The 19,409-nt window shown below is 33.8% G+C and overlaps 2 protein-coding genes across 2 annotated transcripts; both read right to left on the reverse strand.

The window, feature by feature from the left end:
* Positions 1-4,728: 4,728 nt before the first annotated feature.
* LOC132621660 (uncharacterized) lies at positions 4,729-5,737 on the reverse strand. Its single transcript, XM_060336038.1, has one exon. The coding sequence runs from the start codon at positions 5,677-5,679 to the stop codon at positions 5,065-5,067; it is 615 nt and encodes a 204-aa protein (XP_060192021.1). The 5' UTR covers positions 5,680-5,737; the 3' UTR covers positions 4,729-5,064.
* Positions 5,738-12,650: 6,913 nt separating this feature from the next.
* LOC132621739 (putative UPF0481 protein At3g02645) lies at positions 12,651-14,916 on the reverse strand. The gene has a single exon (XM_060336142.1). The coding sequence runs from the start codon at positions 14,747-14,749 to the stop codon at positions 13,076-13,078; it is 1,674 nt and encodes a 557-aa protein (XP_060192125.1). The 5' UTR covers positions 14,750-14,916; the 3' UTR covers positions 12,651-13,075.
* Between the last annotated feature and the right edge of the window lie 4,493 nt (positions 14,917-19,409).

The following is a 19,409-nucleotide window of genomic DNA, read 5'->3' on the forward strand; positions in this document are numbered from 1 at the left end:
TGGGGCATTAAGTATTAAGATCTAATAAATGTTCTGGTTGAAAATGAAACAGTGACTCCAAAGTTGCATAAATTTTAGCGAAATTTATAATAACAAATAATGTAAAAGGTACTCCCTCGATTCTTTTTTACTTGTCTCTTGTTGACTTGTCACTTTCTTTAAGAAATTATTTATTAGGAGTAAAATATTCTAATTAAAATTTAAGTTTGACTACTAATACTCTATATAGTTAATGATAACGGTAATATAGGAAGAATTATTAAACCTTTCGTGCTTTGCTAGAATAGATAAGTAAAAATAAAATTTTTGTATGATGTAAAAACGAATGGAAGGAATAATTTAATAAGGGACAACAAGAGATTAAAAAAAGAAGAAGAAAAAGATATATGGTCCAATTACAAAGGCCCAAGTGGGCATGGCTAGGAAAGAGAGCAAAAATAAAAATATGTAGGGTAAAATCAGCCACGCTCAGCATCATGGGACTAAACATATATACAAAAAGCCCCACATTGGCTCTTATATATAATACTAGATGGCTTAAGCCCGTGCACACCAACATTTCGTATTATAGTGTATCTATGTATATGTAGTTGTGTTTAGATAGTGATAATATATATATATATATATATATATATATATATATTCTATGTTCAAAATACGATTAATATAACATTGTAGTTTGTGCTCCGTATCTAAAATTTTATTTTATTCATGTTTGCTACGAAAATTTATTAATACTTTTTAAAACAGAAGACTTGTTTAAAAGAAAACTATTTTCCTCTGTTTGAGATAAAATAATAGCAATATTTAAGCATCAGTTGATACTTTCAATTTTAATTCGATTAATTTAAAAGTGTAAAATACTTATTATTTTTTATCAAATTTTGATTTGGATAATTCTAATTCAAATTATTAAATTAATTTTACATGTTTGAAACGAAACAAAGTAGAAATTAACTTTCTATTTAAACGAAGAAATGCTATTTTTTAATTTTTGGTAAATATTCTCGGTTTAACTCATTTTACTTGTCATGTTGTCTTTTGCATGATTTTTTAAGGAAACGTGAATTAGAATTATAATTTGACTAATTTAATTTATTCATTATTTGATCTCCATTTGATATTAATCTTTTTTCACATTTATTAGAGTAAGGAAAAAATGAAAAAGTAATTAAATTCTATCTTATTTTAATATATAAGTATGTTGTTGTACAATAATTTCATTTGCTCCCACTAATGAGTTGATACGCATGTGGCAATGAGTCCATCATTATTGATTTAATTGTTTGATTTTCTAAGCACTTTTTTTTTTTAACATTGTTTATTTTTTTAATATGGGATTCATTTTTTTTATTAATATTGCTTGATTTTGTTAATATGGGGTCCACTTTTTTTCCCGTGAGTTTGGATGTGGTGGGTTCCACTTTTTTTTTTTTGTAATACTGGTTGGTGTTTAATATGGGGTCATGAAGAACTTCTATTTTTTAATTTTTAGTAAATATTTTTTGTTTAACTCATTTTACTTGTCATGTTGTTTTTTACATGATTTTAACGAAACGTCAATTAGAATTATAATTTCACTAATTTAGCTTATTAATTATTTGATCTCCATTTAATATTATTTTTTCTTTTATGACATTAATCTCTTTTCACATTTATTAGAGTAAGGAAAAAATTAAAAAAGTATTTAAATTCTATCTTATTTTAATATATAAGTATTTTAAGTATGTTGCTGTACAATAATTTCATTTGCTCCACTAATGGGTTGATACGCATGTGGCAATGAGTCCATCATTATTGATTTAATTGTTTGATATTCTAAGCATTTGTTTTTTAAAATTTTTTGTTTTTATTAATATGGGATTCACTTTTTTTTTAATATTGCTTGATTCTGTTAATATGGCATCCACTTTCTTTTTCCCGTAAGTTTGGATGTGATGGGTCCCACTTTTTTTTTTTTTTTTAATTCACTTTTTTTTTTCCGTGAGTTTGGATGTGGTGGGTTCCACTTTTTTTTTAATACTGGTTGGTGTTTAATATGGGGCCCACAATTTTATTTTAATATTAGTTGTTGTTTAATATATATGGGGCCCACAATTTGTTTTGCTTGATTTTGTTAATATGGGGTCCACTTTTTTTTCTGGTGAGTTTGGATGTGGTGGGTTTCACTTTTTTTTTTTTTTTTTTTAATACTGGTTGGTGTTTAATATGGGCCCACAATTTTTTTTAACATTATTTATTTTTTTAATATGGGATTCACTTTTTTTTTTAATATTGCTTGATTTCGTTAATATGGGGTCCACTTTTTTTTCCCGTGAGTTTGGATGTGGTGCGTTTCACTTTTTTTTTTTAATTTTGGTTGGTGTTTAATATGGGGCCCACAATTATTTTTTTAAATATTAGTTGTTGTTTAATATATTTGGGGTCCACAATTTTATTTTTTACAATTTTGTTTTTGGATGTGGTGGGTTCCACTTTTTTTTTTTTTTTTTTTTTTTTTAACATTGTTTGTTTTTTTAATATGGGATTCACTTTTTTTTTTTTTAATATTGCTTGATTTTTTTAATATGAGATCCACTTTTTTTTTCCCGTGAGTTTGGATGTGGTGGGTTCCACTTTTTTTTTTTTAATACTGGTTGGTGTTTAATATGGGGCCCACAATTTTTTTTTAAATATTAGTTATTGTTTAATATATATGTGGTCCACAATTTTTTTTTTACAATTCTTTTTATGGGATTGTTTAATATGGGGCCCAAAAGTTTTTTTTAGCATTGTTTGTTTTTTTAATATGGGATTCACTTTTTTTTTTAATATTGTTTGATTTTGTTAATATGGGGTCCACTTTTTTTCCCGTGAGTTTGGATGTGATGGGTTCCACGTTTTTTTTTTTTTTTAATACTGGTTGGTGCTTAATATGGCGCCCGTATTTTTTTTTTTAATATTAGTTGTTGTTTAATATATATGGGGCCCACAATTCTTTTGCCTGATTCTGTTAATATGGAGTCCACTTTTTTTTTTCCGTGAGTTTAGATGTGGTGGGTTCCACTTTTTTTTTTTTTTTTTTTTTAATACTGGTTGGTGTTTAATATGGGCCTCACAATTTTTTTTTTTAACATTGTTTGTTTTTTTAATATGGGATTCACTTTTTTTTTAATATTGCTTGATTTTGTTAATATGGGTTCAACTTTTTTTTTTTTAAATACTGGTTGGTGTTTAATATGGGGCTCACAATTTTTAAAAAAATATTAGTTGTTGTTTAATATATATGGGGTCCACAATTTTTTTTTTTAACAATTTTGTTTTTGGATGTGGTGGGTTTCACTTTTTTTTTTTTTTTTTTTTTTTAATACTGGTTGATGTTTAATATGGGCCCACAATTTTTTTTAACATTATTTTTTTTTAATATGGGATTCACTTTTTTTTTTTTTAATATTGCTTGATTTTATTAATGTGGGTCCACTTTTTTTTTCCCGTGAGTTTGGATGTGGTGGGTTCCACTTTTTTTTTATAATACTGGTTGGTGTTTAATATGGGGCCCACAATTTTTTTAAAATATTAGTTGTTGTTTATATATATGGGATCCACAATTTTTTTTAAAATATTAGTTGTTGTTTAATATATATGGGGTCCACAATTTTTTAATTTTTTTTTACAATTTCTTTTTTAGGACCTGTTTAATATGGGCCCAAAAGTTTTTTTTTTAATGGGGCCCATCAACGGACGACGAAGATGGCCCCAACTCATGTATTGCTTGATTTTGTTAATATAGGGTCCACTTTTTTTTTTCCGTGAGTTTGGATGTGGTGGGTTCTACTTTGTTTTTTTATAATACTGGTTGATGTTTAATATGGGACCCACAATTTTTTTTAAATATTAGTTATTGTTTAATATATATGGGATCCACAATATTTTTTTTAAATATTAGTTGTTGTTTAAAATATATGGGGTCCATAATTTTTTAATTTTTTTTTTTATAATATTTTTTTTAGGGTCTGTTTAATATGGAGCCCAATTTTTTTTATTTTTTTTTTAAATGAGGCCCATCAACGGACGACGACGAAGATGGCCCCAACTCATGCTTCTAATAAGTAGTAATAGTAGTATCATTGAGAAGATTTAGATGACGTGAAAAACAAACAAACAATCGCCGACTAACGCCCGAGCTCCACACAAATTATTTTCCTTTGTCTGCTGGAAGACTTTCTGTATCTTTTGGCAAGCCAGAACAATCATAAAAATCAGCTCATCTTTCATGGGAAGTACTTATTAGCTTGGCTTTGTTTCCGTTTTTTTTTATTTTAATATTTGAAAGTACAAAGGTAGGGGTAAGGAACATCCTACCCTATCGGACCCCAATTGTGAGTATGTTGTTGTATTTGGAAGTACAAAGTTATATGCATTCACTATGTTGGAAAGCATCTTTAGTCCCTCAACTACTTGCTGTCCATGTCCGCGCTCCGCAGGTTTATTACTAGTAACTGTTCAAACATCAACGACCAAATTTTAGAACTTTCTTGGCTGGCATCTATTGATCAACCAAAATACTTGACTTTCAGGTTTATGATCACTAGCTAACTGCTACAGAAGGTTAAATAAAGAAAAAATTAATCCTCTCCTTAGTTGTAACAAAACGCACCTCCATCAGTGGAGTAAGTAACAGTTGCATCTACTCTGCCAAAGTTCAACCAAACCAACCAAAATCTCAATTTTCTCAGAATTTAAAAAGGTCAATAGAAAAACAAAAATTAGAAAGCACATTGCACATTCGCTAAAATATTGGCAACTGAACGTTTGCACACACTTCTTAACTTTTAATATAATAAATACAGTGTATACATGGCTACACTCATTCTACTGTTCCAGAATTAAACTAGCATTATACATTAAGTATACTATCAACAAACAGTACAAAAATATGGTTCTGTTTTTTGAACTTTACCGGGGTTTAATTTCCCCTGAAAAAAAAAGGGGGGGGGGGGGGGGGGGGGGGGAACAAAAACACCCAACAACACTAACTGTACATCACAATCACACATCTTAGGCCTTTGACATGATCCAATTACATCACAAATCTTGGGCCTTTGACATGATGGAGAGCCTACTGGGCCTAGCCTGAAAATCATCTCTACGCCTAAGATGATGAGAAGAAGGCCGAATCAAAGCAGCAAGTGCTCTTTTCACCAATTCACCTTCAACAGTTCCAATTCTAACAAGTGAATTCGTCATAGCTGATCTCCTCGTATTCAATTGATGACTCGAATGATACGACGACGACGACGTAGTATGAGACTGACCGCCACTCTTAAGTTTATTTTTGTGAAGGCTACAACGGAATGAACCTGGATGTGTTGTTGGCGAACACGTACAGTGTTTCTTCTGATTAGACGATAATGGACGGCTATTATTCTGTTGCTGACGTGGGAACACGGAAATTGAACGGCTAGGATTCCTGGAAAATCGAACGGACGGTGATGGGGAAACTGATCGACGAAGATTGACCCGGGTTGGAGATGTGGGTCGGGTCAACCAATCGGAGCTTTGAGTAGTGAAGCTGGAGAAATTAACAGGGGATGAAGAAATAGTTGAAGAACAGAACCGACCCGATGGTGAAACGGATCGTTGACAATTGTGGTGGAGATTTGAATTATGTGATTTTTTCCGGAAGGATGATGACTCCATTGTGTATGGGGTTTCTTGACTGAATTTTTGCAAACCTGAGAAACAATGGAGGGGAGGCTTATATAGGAATTGAAAGGGATGGCATAACTGTGGTTTTGGGGAATTTTGAGGGTGAATATAAAAGGGAAGTCGGTTAGACTTTTCTAATGGGTCAGGGTGAATTAGAAGAGCTTCCAAAACCTATGACATTCCGAATGCAACCGCAACCGCATAATGTAATCCACGCGACATGAGAGCAGTGATTCAGACGCGTTATGCACATTGTACAACTCCTTGCGATTTTGAACTAGTGTTCAATTATTCTTTTTTATTTTAATTCAAAATAAGTGACTATTTATGTAATGGAGAAGTAATTAACTTTAGTTTTCCAAATTCATCCTTATTAAATGCTAAGTCATCAGATACCAATGTGTCGCATTAATATTAATATGAAAATTTTAATTAAGAGTAATAACAACAACAACATACCCAAAATATGTCCATAAATGAGTTTGGGGAGGGTAGAGTGTACACAAACCTATTTCTGATAGACCTTGGCTCAAGAAAAGGAATTTCAAAGAAGGCCAGACAAGAATATCACATGTAAAATGGTCACCGCAAATACAATAGAAAGCACAACAAAACATTATATAAAACAGAAACAGTTACCACAGCAAAGTAATACGATAATCGAAGTACAAGAGACAACAAATTATAAGAGAAAGGCAATAAGCTGCAGGGATAATGCTACGCCTACTAGTATGGAAGGACCAGCAATCCGCAAGACAATGCTCTACTACGTACTCACCTTCTATCCTAATTTGTTTCCTCCGCAACCTCATATCTAAGGTCATGTCCTTGGTAAGCTCCAACTGCACCATATCCTATCTAATCACTTCTCTTCAAGGGCGGATCTACAGTCCATTGACCCGAACACCCTTGGCAAAAAACTATACTGAATATATAAAATATTTTTATATATTTTATGTACATATATAGATTTTGAACGCCCTGAACATGAGAGTAGGGGTTTGTTCAATGGTTTAGGGGGTTCAAAATTCACCCTGGGGTTCAAAGTTCAAGCCTCGGATACTACATTTTTATTTTTCAAACCCCCTCAGAGAATATCCTAGATCCGCCAGCCACTACTTCTCCTCAATATTTCTTCGGCCTACCTCTACCTCTTATGATTAGTCAAAATACCTATTTTTTTCTTGAAATAAGTCTTTCTTAAAAGGTGTACTAAAGGATAAACGAACATTTATTTGAAAATAAGAAATTATCAACTATGGCGCGTACGCTTTACCACGTGTGTAAGGTAGGGCTGGGCATAAATACTAAAAAACCGAACCGAACCGAAACTTCAACAAACCGAACTGAACCGAACTAGTTTGGTTCGGTGTTTGGTGTCCACCGTAAAAAACCCGAAACCGAAATAGCCAAACCGAAGTTTGATAAAACCGAACCGAAAAACAGAACGCGCACCGAAATTTAATACATTACCCAAAAAAAATTAAACTAGTCCAGGCCCATTAAGTTTAAAGCAAAAAAAAACCAATTGTAATAAGTCCTCTTTTGCATTTGTATCCCTAATTTTTCACTTCAATTGAAAAAAATTAAATATCCTTAACAAAGAAAGGTAACTAGGATGTCTCTTTAGGATTAATGTATGTCCTTTATGTGTTTTCTTAATTATTCTTACTGTATGTATATAACACTTAGTAATCCTATGTCATGATTATAGTTTTATGTTCTTGTGTATCCTGTTTGTTTAGTTTTGATTTCAATTTATCAGTTTTATGTTTTATTACTTTTGAGAATATAAATTAGTGTCAATGGAATCTCTTCTAATATTATATCAAAAAAATCGAATTGAAAAAACCGAAATCGAACCGAACTTTAAAAAACTGAAATCGAAAGAATCGAACCGAACTAGTTTGGTTTGGTGTTTGGTGTCCACCTTCAAAAAACCGAACCCGAAATAGCCAAATCGAAGTTTGATAAAATCGAACCGAAAAACCGAACACCCACCCCTAGTGTAAGGGGGTCGAACTTCTTTTTTTCTTTTCCTTAGACATGGTGTACTTGGAACAGTGACGAAAAGACATAGCCACTGAATTTGCCAGCATTTGTCACTAGATTATAGGGGTCGCTTAGAATCTGACACGCATCTAAAGTGCTTTCAATTTGCCCCAATTGTTGGAGGGAATTACAGAAATACCAACTTCTACTATTTCCGCATAATTTTGGAGTGACGAGAATATTCTCTATTTATGGCTGGTATTTACGTTGAAAATAAAGAGTTTTAACTTAAATTTGAATGAGAATAGAATTTTAAATTCATGGCATAGCAATATGGTAAATTTGTAAGCAATATGGTAAATTTGTCTTCTTACGATACACACGGCAAAATTTCCAAACCTTGTAAAACTGGCAATTAATTTTGTTTTTTCTAGATGGAAAAGAATTGTTTTTTCCATATCGTGAGAAGTTAAGAAAAAAATGAAAAGAAAAAAAAAGAGATGAAAAAAAAAAAGAAGCATTACAACTTATTACTGTTTGATCGATTGCTAGAAGATGGATTGGAGCATAAACGTAGTACTACAATTATTGTGAGACGATTTTAAGTTAAGATTATTGATATACTTGACACAAAATGCTTAAGGCACGTGTAGATGCTTTCTCAAGCAGTAATTGTCAGATCTCCATAATTCTCTAGCTTTAATATGTAATTATTAAATTATTAATGCTCTTTAATGTAGATTTTACACCAAATTTATAGGTGGAACACATTTCAACTTATAAGAATGTCGAGTTATTTGAAAGGTAAGAGTAATTTATAAGAGTGTTGAGCAGTTAACTGAACTATTTTATTCTTTCGCATGCAGTAATTTCGATATAGCAAGTATCCGACAAATGAGGCTTGCTCAATTGGTTGAGCATCTCCACCATCAACATGTAGATCGAGAGTTTGAGTAACGATAAAGGGTAAGTGGAAGCACTATTGATTCTCCGGACAAGGTGAGGTGCGAAGAAAAAAGATATCTTAGTATCCTTTTTAAGACTAAAAATATATTTGTAAAAAACTAAATTGAAACAAAATAAGAGTAATGTTGCATTTTCTTTTAGTTGTCTCAATGTAGATGATAAAAACGCTTTTCAGTTGTTGCTTCACCAAGGATGTCACTATTCTTTCCTAAGCACAACATCATGACCAATAAGCTTTTGCTTCCTTTTGTTTTCAATTTGTATGATATAATTTGACACGACATGAAGTACTAGTTAAAAAAAATGAGATATTTAAATTTGTAATCAATAAATATGTTATGGCATTTGCTTGATTTTAATTTTTTGAAACTTGTGATATTAGTATTTGTATAGCTATAAAATTTGTTTATTAAGAAAAAATTGAAAAACTTATATTTAAATATTTTTTAATAGTAGAAAAAAAATATACTATTATATATTTGCAAAACTTACACAAATAACTACCTTTTAATAACTTCTAACAAGTTATAGCTATAAGTTGAAGATTTGCAATTCGTAGCTGCTTTTGGCTGTATTTCGGTTGTATCTCATGTTTTTTAAATACAGTGAAATACAGCGAAATACAGCGTGACTGTTGAATAAAAAAAAAGCTATATTTATGGCAATAAAAATCTTTTTCAAATTATATGGTAATTTGTATTAATGGTTCCATGATTCACGCAAACCTCATGAGGTTCCATTATAGCTAATGTCTCTCTATCAAAATCACTCCATTCAAAAGTTTTTTGCTGTTTTTTTTGTATTCGGTTGTATTTCGCGTTTTTGAAATACACGAAAATATAAAATTTGACAGAGTAAAAATAGGCTGTATTTATGGAACATATTTTCTTCTTTCATTTTAAATGGTAAGTTAAATTAAATCAACCATGTATCACGCATAACGACTGAAGTTCCATAACAACTCATGTTTTTCTCTCCAAATTACTCCATTCCAAACTTTTAGAAATATTTCCAAATACAGAAAAATATACACCGGAATACAATAAAATATGGTTGATTGTTTAAGAAATATAAAATTGTAGTATGCGCATATACAATGGAATACAATGAAATGTATTAGAAACTGTTTCGTAAATTAGAAATACATTGAAATATAGCGAAATATACTTAAACAGTACACTGAAATATACAGAAATATACTGAAACAGTACATTGAAATATAGCGAAATACACAGAAATATACTGAAGCACCACAATCACTGACCCTACCGAACCACCACAACAACTGGAAAAATCCTCCTCCTTCCTCCACCGCCTTTCTTCCGATCCACCATCCTGCTTCACTCCAAAAAACTCCTACCGAACCACCACAATAAACTGGAAAAAACCTCCTCCTTCCTCCGCCGCCTTTCTTCGATCCACCACTGTCCTTCTCCACTCCAAAAACCATACCGAACCATCACCAAAAACCATTAATACATGAAGCATATGGAGTTCAGATCTGTAGAACTAGAACCTTAAGGTTTTTTACGAGTTTAGAGATGGAGATGGTAGTAATAGTGTTGGTGGTAGTGGTGGTTTCGGTGAAACCCACTTCTCCTTTTTTTTTTTTGCAGATCTGAGTGTATTCTCAGATTTGGGGTCGTTCCACCACTGTCGCTGCCACCTCATCATCATCAACAACAGGAGTAATGGCAGCGGCATTGACGGCTTTAGCAGCCGCGGAGTAAAGTCATGGTTGTTATTCGACTAGGAAGCAACAACAACTTGTGCAACAACGATGTTGCTACAGTTTCTATGAGCTTTAACGCTCAGTTGCCTCACGAAGTTTGGCTGAAGGAGAAGAGAGGTCGGAGATAGAGAAAGGGAGGGAGAGAGGCGGTAGTGAGGGGATGGGGAGAGAGGAGAGAGAATTTTTTTTAGGGTTTGGAGAAGATGACAAATCTTAAATGTGTAGTGAGGGAGAATAGAGAGGTACATGTATTTCAAAAGTTATTGAACCAGTTATGAAATGTAATTTTGAAAAAATAAAGCTAAAAAAAATAAATAAAAAATAAGATATTTATTCATAAATAAGTATTAGAGGTAGCTATGACAAGTAAATTTTCCTATATATTTTGGGTCCAAAATAGTGAGGCATGGGACATTGGGACCATTCTGTGATAGGCGCCGACTAGCCCATCCCTGGGTCCTTAGTCCTGACTAACCGGCCCATTTAACACCTAAAATCGATCTGCCATAATACACCAAGTGGCAAGTCAGGAATCATAAAATTATTTTCGTCTATTTCCACGAAACTTTGGGGAAAAAATAATCTTCTGATTCGATTTTCTTTCTTCTGTCATGTCATTTTTATCTTTTATTTTTTATAGAACAAATGGTGCTTACGTGAGCTCTCATAAGTCACATAAATTGGTGAAATAAGTCTATTGATCTTCCTCGTGCCTTAAATGTAAGAGTTAATTCCTTAAATGGTCATTGAACTGGTAGAAAAATCCCACTAAAGTAACTTTTGAATTTTTTTTGAACAATAAGGTCATCAAACTATGCTTATCTTTCTAAAAAAGTAAAACAACCCATTGTTTGGACATAAGACCCCTTAACCCATTTTAAATTATAAAATCCATTTGACTATTTCTATTTTATTTTCAAAATGTGAAAAATATTTCAGAATATTGCAAAATTGTGTTTAAGCAGACAATAAAAGGATACAATTTAATGATAGTAGAAATGAGCACAACGCTTAACTATATTTTTTAATTGATTGTAAATAATTTTTCTTGATATATAAAATTTTCAATTATCAAAAAATTGGTTACTATTTTTATTTTCTTGGAGATGAACTTGTAATATTTGATTTTGTTTAAGTTTAATTTATAAAAGTAGATTACAATTAATATAAACATTTTATATTTTAAAAAAACTTATATACAACTAATTGTAAAATTGGTTTTATTTTACAAAGTAGTTATCCAACACGAATCTTTTCCTTAAGAAAATTTATCTAAATATTCTACCAATAAAGTAAATTACATGCATTATGCATCTATATAACGTCTCAAGTGTTTCAATTATGTCAATGCGCTTTCATTCAGTAAATTATTTAACTTCCGGCCTTGAGCAATATAAAATATCAAAATGGGTTAATTCCTATTTTATTATTACAACATGAAAAATATTAATTTGAACAAGAATTTTGGAGTATCGAAAAACTGTGGCTAGATAATGGATTTTATAATTTAAAATGGGTTAAGGGGTCTTATGTCCAAAAATGAGCTGTTTTACCTTTTTGGAAAGATGAGTATAATTTGATAACCTTATTATCCAAAAAAATTCAAAAGTTACTTTACTGAGACTTTTCTACAGGTTCAATGACCATTCGAGGAATTGACTCTTCAATATAATTAAGGACTTCTACATACTGTTAACTTACGAATAGAGAAACACGTACAAATTTTTGTTTCGCACCCTGGTATTCAGAATTTTTAGGTTCCATTAATTCGAATTCCTACAATTTTTTTTTAAATCTTTAGGAGCAATGCATTTCCTAACAAATTAAAGTGACTGCGCCGAATCCAAATTCAAAATATTTAGGTAATAAAGATAGAGAACACGTACACGACTTACATGTACAGGCTTTCTATTTTTTTTTTTTTGACTTATCTTAAATGAATGTCGATGACTAATGAATAAATAATTAGTTAATGCAGATATTAGGTGGCAGGTGTAGTAGTTGTATATCTGCAAGTTTGCTTGGGCGGTGATCCATTAACTTTTCTTTCTTTTAAAAAAATAAACTCAAATGGAATTATCATGGTAAATAAAATGTACGTCGACGAACTTTCTTCTCTCTCTAACACTTTCTAGAGACTACTACGTATAAACGAAAAGTTGGTATGACAATTTTCTTAGAATAACCAGCTGAATCGAATTGTTGATGCTCGTATCTTAGCCATATACACATCATCAATCTCGTAAACCCAAGGAAAAAGATCAAGAAGAGGAAGAAGGAAAAGAGAGAGAGGGATAAATACTAAATTAATTCACAAAACATTTAACCAAAAAAAATAAAAAATACAGTAAGCGCCTTGAATAAGACAAGGTCTAATTTTCTGGAAAGCATCACGCCATAAACAAATAACCAAATCTCAAATAAATTATACAGCACCATCTTTTCCCAAGATGAATGCACAAACCCACATTTCACTTCAGCATTTCTTCGCCCAACGGCCCATCACACAAAAACTACCACTCTTTTTCCTTTTTATTGCAATCCTTTTGCACTTTTTTTAATCCTAGTGAAATCAAATCACAGCAAATACCACAAAGAAGAGAAAAAAAGAAAAAACAATATTATCGCACGAGTGGGAATTTGACCAAGAACTTAAGTTATATACACTCAGCATGTATATACCTTAAAACTTTAAAATCAATCATCAGAATTCTGAATACGAAATATACGAGCACACTTGTAGACTGAACAAAATGCTTGTAACATTGTCAACATCAAGAGCATAATGCAAGCCATGAATGTGAGAAATTGCCATGACTCAGTCATATAATGCTTCATAGTTTTTCTAATCTTGACATTCCATCTTCCATTGTAGAACCGATTCACATCATCAATCACCTTATCTAAGAATGGAACTTTCGTTAATCTCACCGATCTACTCATCCCATTCCACAAGTTTGCAACTTCTTTATCACTCTTCAAACGGTTCAAAATTATCCCCTTTTCTCTAAGCAACACAGCATCCTCTTCAGTATCAATAATCCCATTCATTAATTCCGTGTAACGCGTAAAAACCATTGGCCCTGATGCGTTACAAGCTTCGTATGCGACTAAATTCCTCAAAACAGCCTCTGTGTTCACGTCTAGATTGATTCTAGGCAAATAAAATTTCATCTTTTTACGGTCGAATTTTATGCTCATGATTCCTGATTTGGTGGCTACAAAAGTTACCCCGGATTTAGAAAGTTTTGTTACTGATGGTATGGCTATTTCTTCAACAAGAGGGGGTTTATTGATATTAGATTCACTTTCGTCTTCAGAATTAATCTCCTCTGCTTTTGAAAAACACATGTATGCAATGGGCTGTGCTAATAGCTTAATCCCCGGAAGATTAGCGAGTAATTTCCAGGGCAGCTTAAACATGAGTTTAACAGGTCTGGAAAATGCTACTTTCTTAAGAAGACGTACCGGGCCTTTGTTTATTTTTACAAGGATCTTCCAAACTTTGCGAACAACTAGTCTAACGTGACCTGAATTTGCGAAGGAAATATTTTCTCCTTGGTTCGTGCCAATTTGCTCCTGATGATCTTCTGTTATTTCACAAGTTATTTCTAATTTTGGCACGATCAATTGGTACAGAAAGTCTAGCAAATGAGCACATTCTGTGAATTGAAATTTTGGGGATTCAACCCGTATTTTGAAAGGCGAAAGTTCCTTGCAAAATCCCATTAGCATTGACAGCAACATGTTGTCTGCTAACTCTAAAGATGAATATTGGAATTCCAACATTTTCCTTAACAAAAACAATGGGATTTGATTTTCTAGCATAATGATATCTCTAAGGATGGCATTATGCGTCAATTTTCTCCCTGCAACATCAACCAAATGAGACATTCTTGAGGAAACACTAGTTAGAACCTTACCTTCTCTGATGGAATAGATTTGAAGGAACTCAAGCAAGAACGAAGCGTCCACCGCCATCATCCAGGCCAAAGTTTCCCCATTGAAATTCAAGTACTTATGGTACGAACAACGAATTCTATGCTCGAATTTTCTCAAATTTTCCACAAGATGCTGAAATTTGAGATTTTCGAAGTTTTTCTGAGTTCTCTTTGCAGCAGATACTTTGTACCTCTCCATATCGTATAGCTCTGTGCGCCAATAATGGTAAGGACCAATTGCCACTAGTTGTGGCACGTACGAATCAGGGTCGCCCAAAATTAGGGATTTTGGTACATTGAAAATGCTAACTGGGATTTCAGTGTCTTCTTCAAGTTCTTCATCAAGTGTTCGACGGATTTGAGTAATCCATCGATGCTCATCGAAGTTTGAAGTGTTGGAATTTGACGGCATGTTGGATGGACAAGACATGATTGCTAAATGTATCGGATTTTGGTTTATTGAATGATGGAGTTACGAGAATTGAAACTTCATATTTATGGGTGAGAATGAAGGACATAAATGTGATTAGGAAAGTGTAATTTCACTTAATCCTAAATGCGTAACATTGAATAAAGAGATTATCGGCCCTAGCAAAAAGAATAAAACGTGTTCTTTTTCATTGTTTAAATTCACAGATAGTAACTTCATTCATAAGCAGAAGTTTCACCCTGTTAATAGTTCAGGTTCAGTTATCCATTTGTTCGCCCTGTAAAAGTGTCAACTTCACTGCAAAACATATTTTAACAGCAAAGTTTGTATTAATGTTCGACATACACAACGTTGGACCCAGCTGGCAGTTTTCTTTTTCACTTTGACGGGGAAACGATTTTGGTGTTTAAACTATGGAAAATTGATTCTGTCAGGATAGAAGAGCCAATTATCACGAACAGGACCATCCAATGGGCCAAGTTTAATTTTTAAATCGTTGAGGTTTCTTTGCATAGAGTCTAAAGCATTTTAAGACAACATTAAAAATATTGATACTACCCAGTAATCAGTATTAAAACAAAAACAGAAAGCACAAAGTGGTTATGCGTTTGCTAAGTACTATTCTCTCCTGTATTTTAAAAATGGTTGTCAATTTTTACTTGTCCAATTTGGAAAATCAAGAAATAATTTATCATTTTGTTTATATTTTACCCTTATTATTAATTATTGGGCTGAAAACTTCAAGAAATTGTTAGTGGTTGCACAACTTTTAAAGTACTCCCCCCGTCTCATATTACTTGTCCACTTTCCTCTTTTCACGTCCTTTAAGAAATCATAAATGAAAGGTGTATTTTTACAACCTTACCCTTATCTCTCAAATAAACTGCACTCCAAAAGAATATTGATTATTTACAAGAACACTTAATATTAAGGGTAAGATGGAAAAGATTTAATTAATTCTATCTTGATTTTGTAAATAGACAAGCAATTTGAGACAGATATTTCTAGTAATGTGGACAATTAATAAGGGACGGAGGGAGTATGTTTTATTGATTTCAAATCATTAGATGACTTCGTAATAATTAAGGGCGGTATAATAGAATTGTCATTTTATTTATGGCCCCTTAAGGATGTGTCAAGCCAGTACAAAACAAGTAAGTATTTTACATCTGAAACGATAGATCAGAGAAGTCCAAAAATCTTAAGGCCAATTGTTATACGAACATTTGCACTAAAAAGTTAAACCTCCTCGATAACTCTTGCAAAATCTATTTATCTATATATAATATAGATAGATTTATAATAAGATTAAATTTAATATATTTATTAAATCACAAGAAGCGCGGGCAAGTTCTTTAGTTATCATTATAACTCTGCCCAAAGTTGCGAAAAGAAAAGGCAACAGCAGTTCTTTTGTTAATTGTTAATGGGGCAGAGAAGGTGAAAATAATGGTGAAATTTCAATTTGCCCGAAAAGAAGAAGAGAGGATAGAAGAGTCTGCAAGCACCACAAAGTTACCCTCCATCTTACGCTAGGATGATAACTTGTGCGTTATTGTGCAATTTATCCATCTTTTTGCTGCACGTTGCTTTTCTCTCGTTGTATTCAACTGAATAGATAAACAACAATTCGAATAACAGCCAATATTTGGAGTCTCGAAAAGTTTTAACTTTAGATTTTTCATTTTGAACTTAACAAAATGTTGTAGAGTCGCCTGGTCAAATCAAAGACCAATAAAAATGCACAAATATACAAGTAACATGTTCCGACCGATCAAATGAGATCTTGTCACTACTTCTTCTGATTGGCCCGTGATTCAAGTTAACCCATGTTGGAAATTGGGATTCGGGCCACCCATGCGGGTCAACCCAGATCCATATCCAAATAAGTAAATATATATAATATGTTATATATATGTTGGCTAAATAAATTGAGAAGAGGGAAAAGACATAACTTTTGAGAAAAATCCCTAAAAGTTGTATCCCTTCAGTAAAATAAAAAGGTTTCTGCAGAAGAAACCAACGCAACTTTCTCATCTGCCTCTTTCTCCAAACAAATAGAAAACTCCTTTCTTCCTTGCGGAGGATTCCATGAAGACGTAGGCGGTCTTCTACGATATTCGTTAGAGCAATCTCTGTAATTAAGGTACGACCTTAGACTGTAAATATTTATATATGGTGTAGCTCATGTTCTTAATGTGATTACACTATCGATCAACGAAACAAATATTTGAGAATTTTGGGAGAACTATGTGTTCTAACATTGTTATGTTTTCCTTCATTGGTATCAGACCTAGGATTTTATTTGTTTCCTAATCTTGTTCTTCGTTTCTTCAAAATTACGATGATGTCGACGAAGAGACAAATAAATTCTGCTCTATAGGACGAAAGAATTTTTTTTTATTTGGTAATACCGAGAGTATGTGAAGAAAAACAACCGTGGAATCCGTTCCTAGTCTATCTTGATCTGTTCCCTCTTGAAAAACATGTTTTTTCAAATAAAGCTTTCTCTGAAATTTTACTCTTGTTTTGTTTTTTTGCGACGTGCAGCTGTAACAAGAATGGTCTGAAACCTAATATGATACTGAAAGAGATTAATTCCGTGATTATTCTCATTGATTGAGTTGGTAAATATACCATAGTTACAATGTCCTATTAGGATACAAATTATACTAACTTAAAATAGAAGATTTACAAAATATTCTTTTACTACATATTTACACTATTTATCACACCCCCGCAGTCGAAACGGGAGGTTTACAAACGCTGAGACTGTCTCGAAAATCTTCAAATAAGACCTGTGGCAGTCCTTTAGTGAAAATATCGGCGAGCTGATATCGGGACGGAACATGAAGGACACGGACGTGGCCCCGCACCACCTTTTCACGAACAAAATGTATATCCATCTCAATGTGCTTGGTGCGCTGATGTTGGACTGGATTTCCTGACAGGTAAATGGCACTGACATTATCACAATAAACTAAAGTAGCCTTAGGGATCGGACCATGTAGTTCGAAGAGGAGGTTACGTATCCAGCATGATTCAGAGACAACATTAGCAACCCCCCTATATTCTGCTTCCGCACTAGAGCGGGAAAGAGTAGGTTGGCGCTTAGATGACCAGGATATCAAATTATCTCCCAAAAACACGCAATAACCCGACGTCGAGCGTCTGGTGTCTGGACACCCCCCCCCCCAAATCAGCATCAGTGTATGAAACCAAATCAGTAACTGAAGATGAGTAGAGATGCAAACCATGATCAAGAGTACCCTGAATATACCGAATAATCCGCTTAAGAGCAAGCATATGCGTATCTCGTGGAGCATGCATATGAAGACAAATCTGCTGTACGGCATAAGAAATATCCGGTCTAGTGAAGGTAAGATACTGAAGAGCACCTGCAAGGCTCCGGAAATGAGTGGGATCGTCACACAGATTGCCAGAAGAGGCACTGACCTTCGGTTTAGTGTCAACCGGAGTGGAAGAAGGCTTACACGAGGACATTCCTGCACGTTCAATAATGTCCGTAGCATAACTTCGTTGTGATAGAAACATACCACCCTTGTGACGGGTCACCGCAATGCCAAGAAAATAGTTCAAAGGACCTAAGTCCTTTATAGCAAATTCTGAGCCAAGAAGGCCCATAATAGAACATCGGAGAGCATCTGAAGAAGCAGTAAGAATAATATCATCCACATATAGTAAAATGTAAGCCAAGTGGTGCCCTTTGCGATAGATGAACAAGGAGTGGTCAGACCTGCTATTAGCAAAACCAATGGAAGAAACAAAGTCAGCAAATCTTTTATACCAAGCTCTCGGTGCCTGTTTAAGCCCATATAAGGACTTGCGCAACAAACACACATAATCGGGACGAGACGAGATGGGTCTCTAAAACCCATAGGCTGATGCATATAAACCGTCTCCTTGAGCTCGCCATGAAGAAATGCATTTTTGACATCCAACTGATGAATGGGCCAATGTTTAGATAGAGCTAGACTTAAGACAGTGCGGATCGTTGCTGGCTTCACGACCGGACTAAAAGTCTCACCACAATCAATGCCAACCTGCTGTGTTTTGCCATCACCTACAAGACGGGCTTTATGCCTCTCAAAATCACCATTAGACTTTTTTTTATGAGTAAAAATCCACATAGACCTAATAACATTCACATTAGGTGGACGGGGTACCAAATCCCACGTCTTATTTTTAATAAGAGCATCATATTCATCATCCATGGCCAATTTCCAATTCGGGTCACGTAGCGCATCCAACGGTTTACGAGGTATGGGGGACTTGGTAACCGCCGCATGTAGATTAAATGGGTGCTTGGGTTTGAAAATCCCGCGCTGACTACGAGTGACCATGCGTGTGTGGGTATTGGGCTGGACAGGTGGAGAAATGGTCGAGTTTTGCGGGGTGGTGGGAAGCTGGTGGGGGAGAGGGGCGGACTGGTCCTGCGTAGAGGACGATGGAGGCTGCTGCCCAGGTGGGGAGGGGTCGGCGTGGTCCTGAGTCACGGGCAACGACGGAGGGGGACAGGGCAGCGGTGGAGGGCTGGCGGCTATATGATGGATCAAGTAAGGAGAGAGGCCATCATCAAGGAAGTCATAAGAGGTGGGAGCCGGAGTATGGATTTTGGAAAACGGAAATTGAGTCTCAT

Source organism: Lycium barbarum, chromosome 1 (assembly GCF_019175385.1).
Source record: "Lycium barbarum isolate Lr01 chromosome 1, ASM1917538v2, whole genome shotgun sequence".
Taxonomy (NCBI): Eukaryota; Viridiplantae; Streptophyta; class Magnoliopsida; order Solanales; family Solanaceae; genus Lycium; species Lycium barbarum.

Excerpts from the sequence above, each read along its gene's own strand:
- LOC132621660 (XM_060336038.1), bottom strand. The coding sequence starts at position 5,679 with ATGGAGTCATCATCCTTCCGGAAAAAATCACATAATTCAAATCTCCAC.
- LOC132621739 (XM_060336142.1), bottom strand. The coding sequence starts at position 14,749 with ATGTCTTGTCCATCCAACATGCCGTCAAATTCCAACACTTCAAACTTC.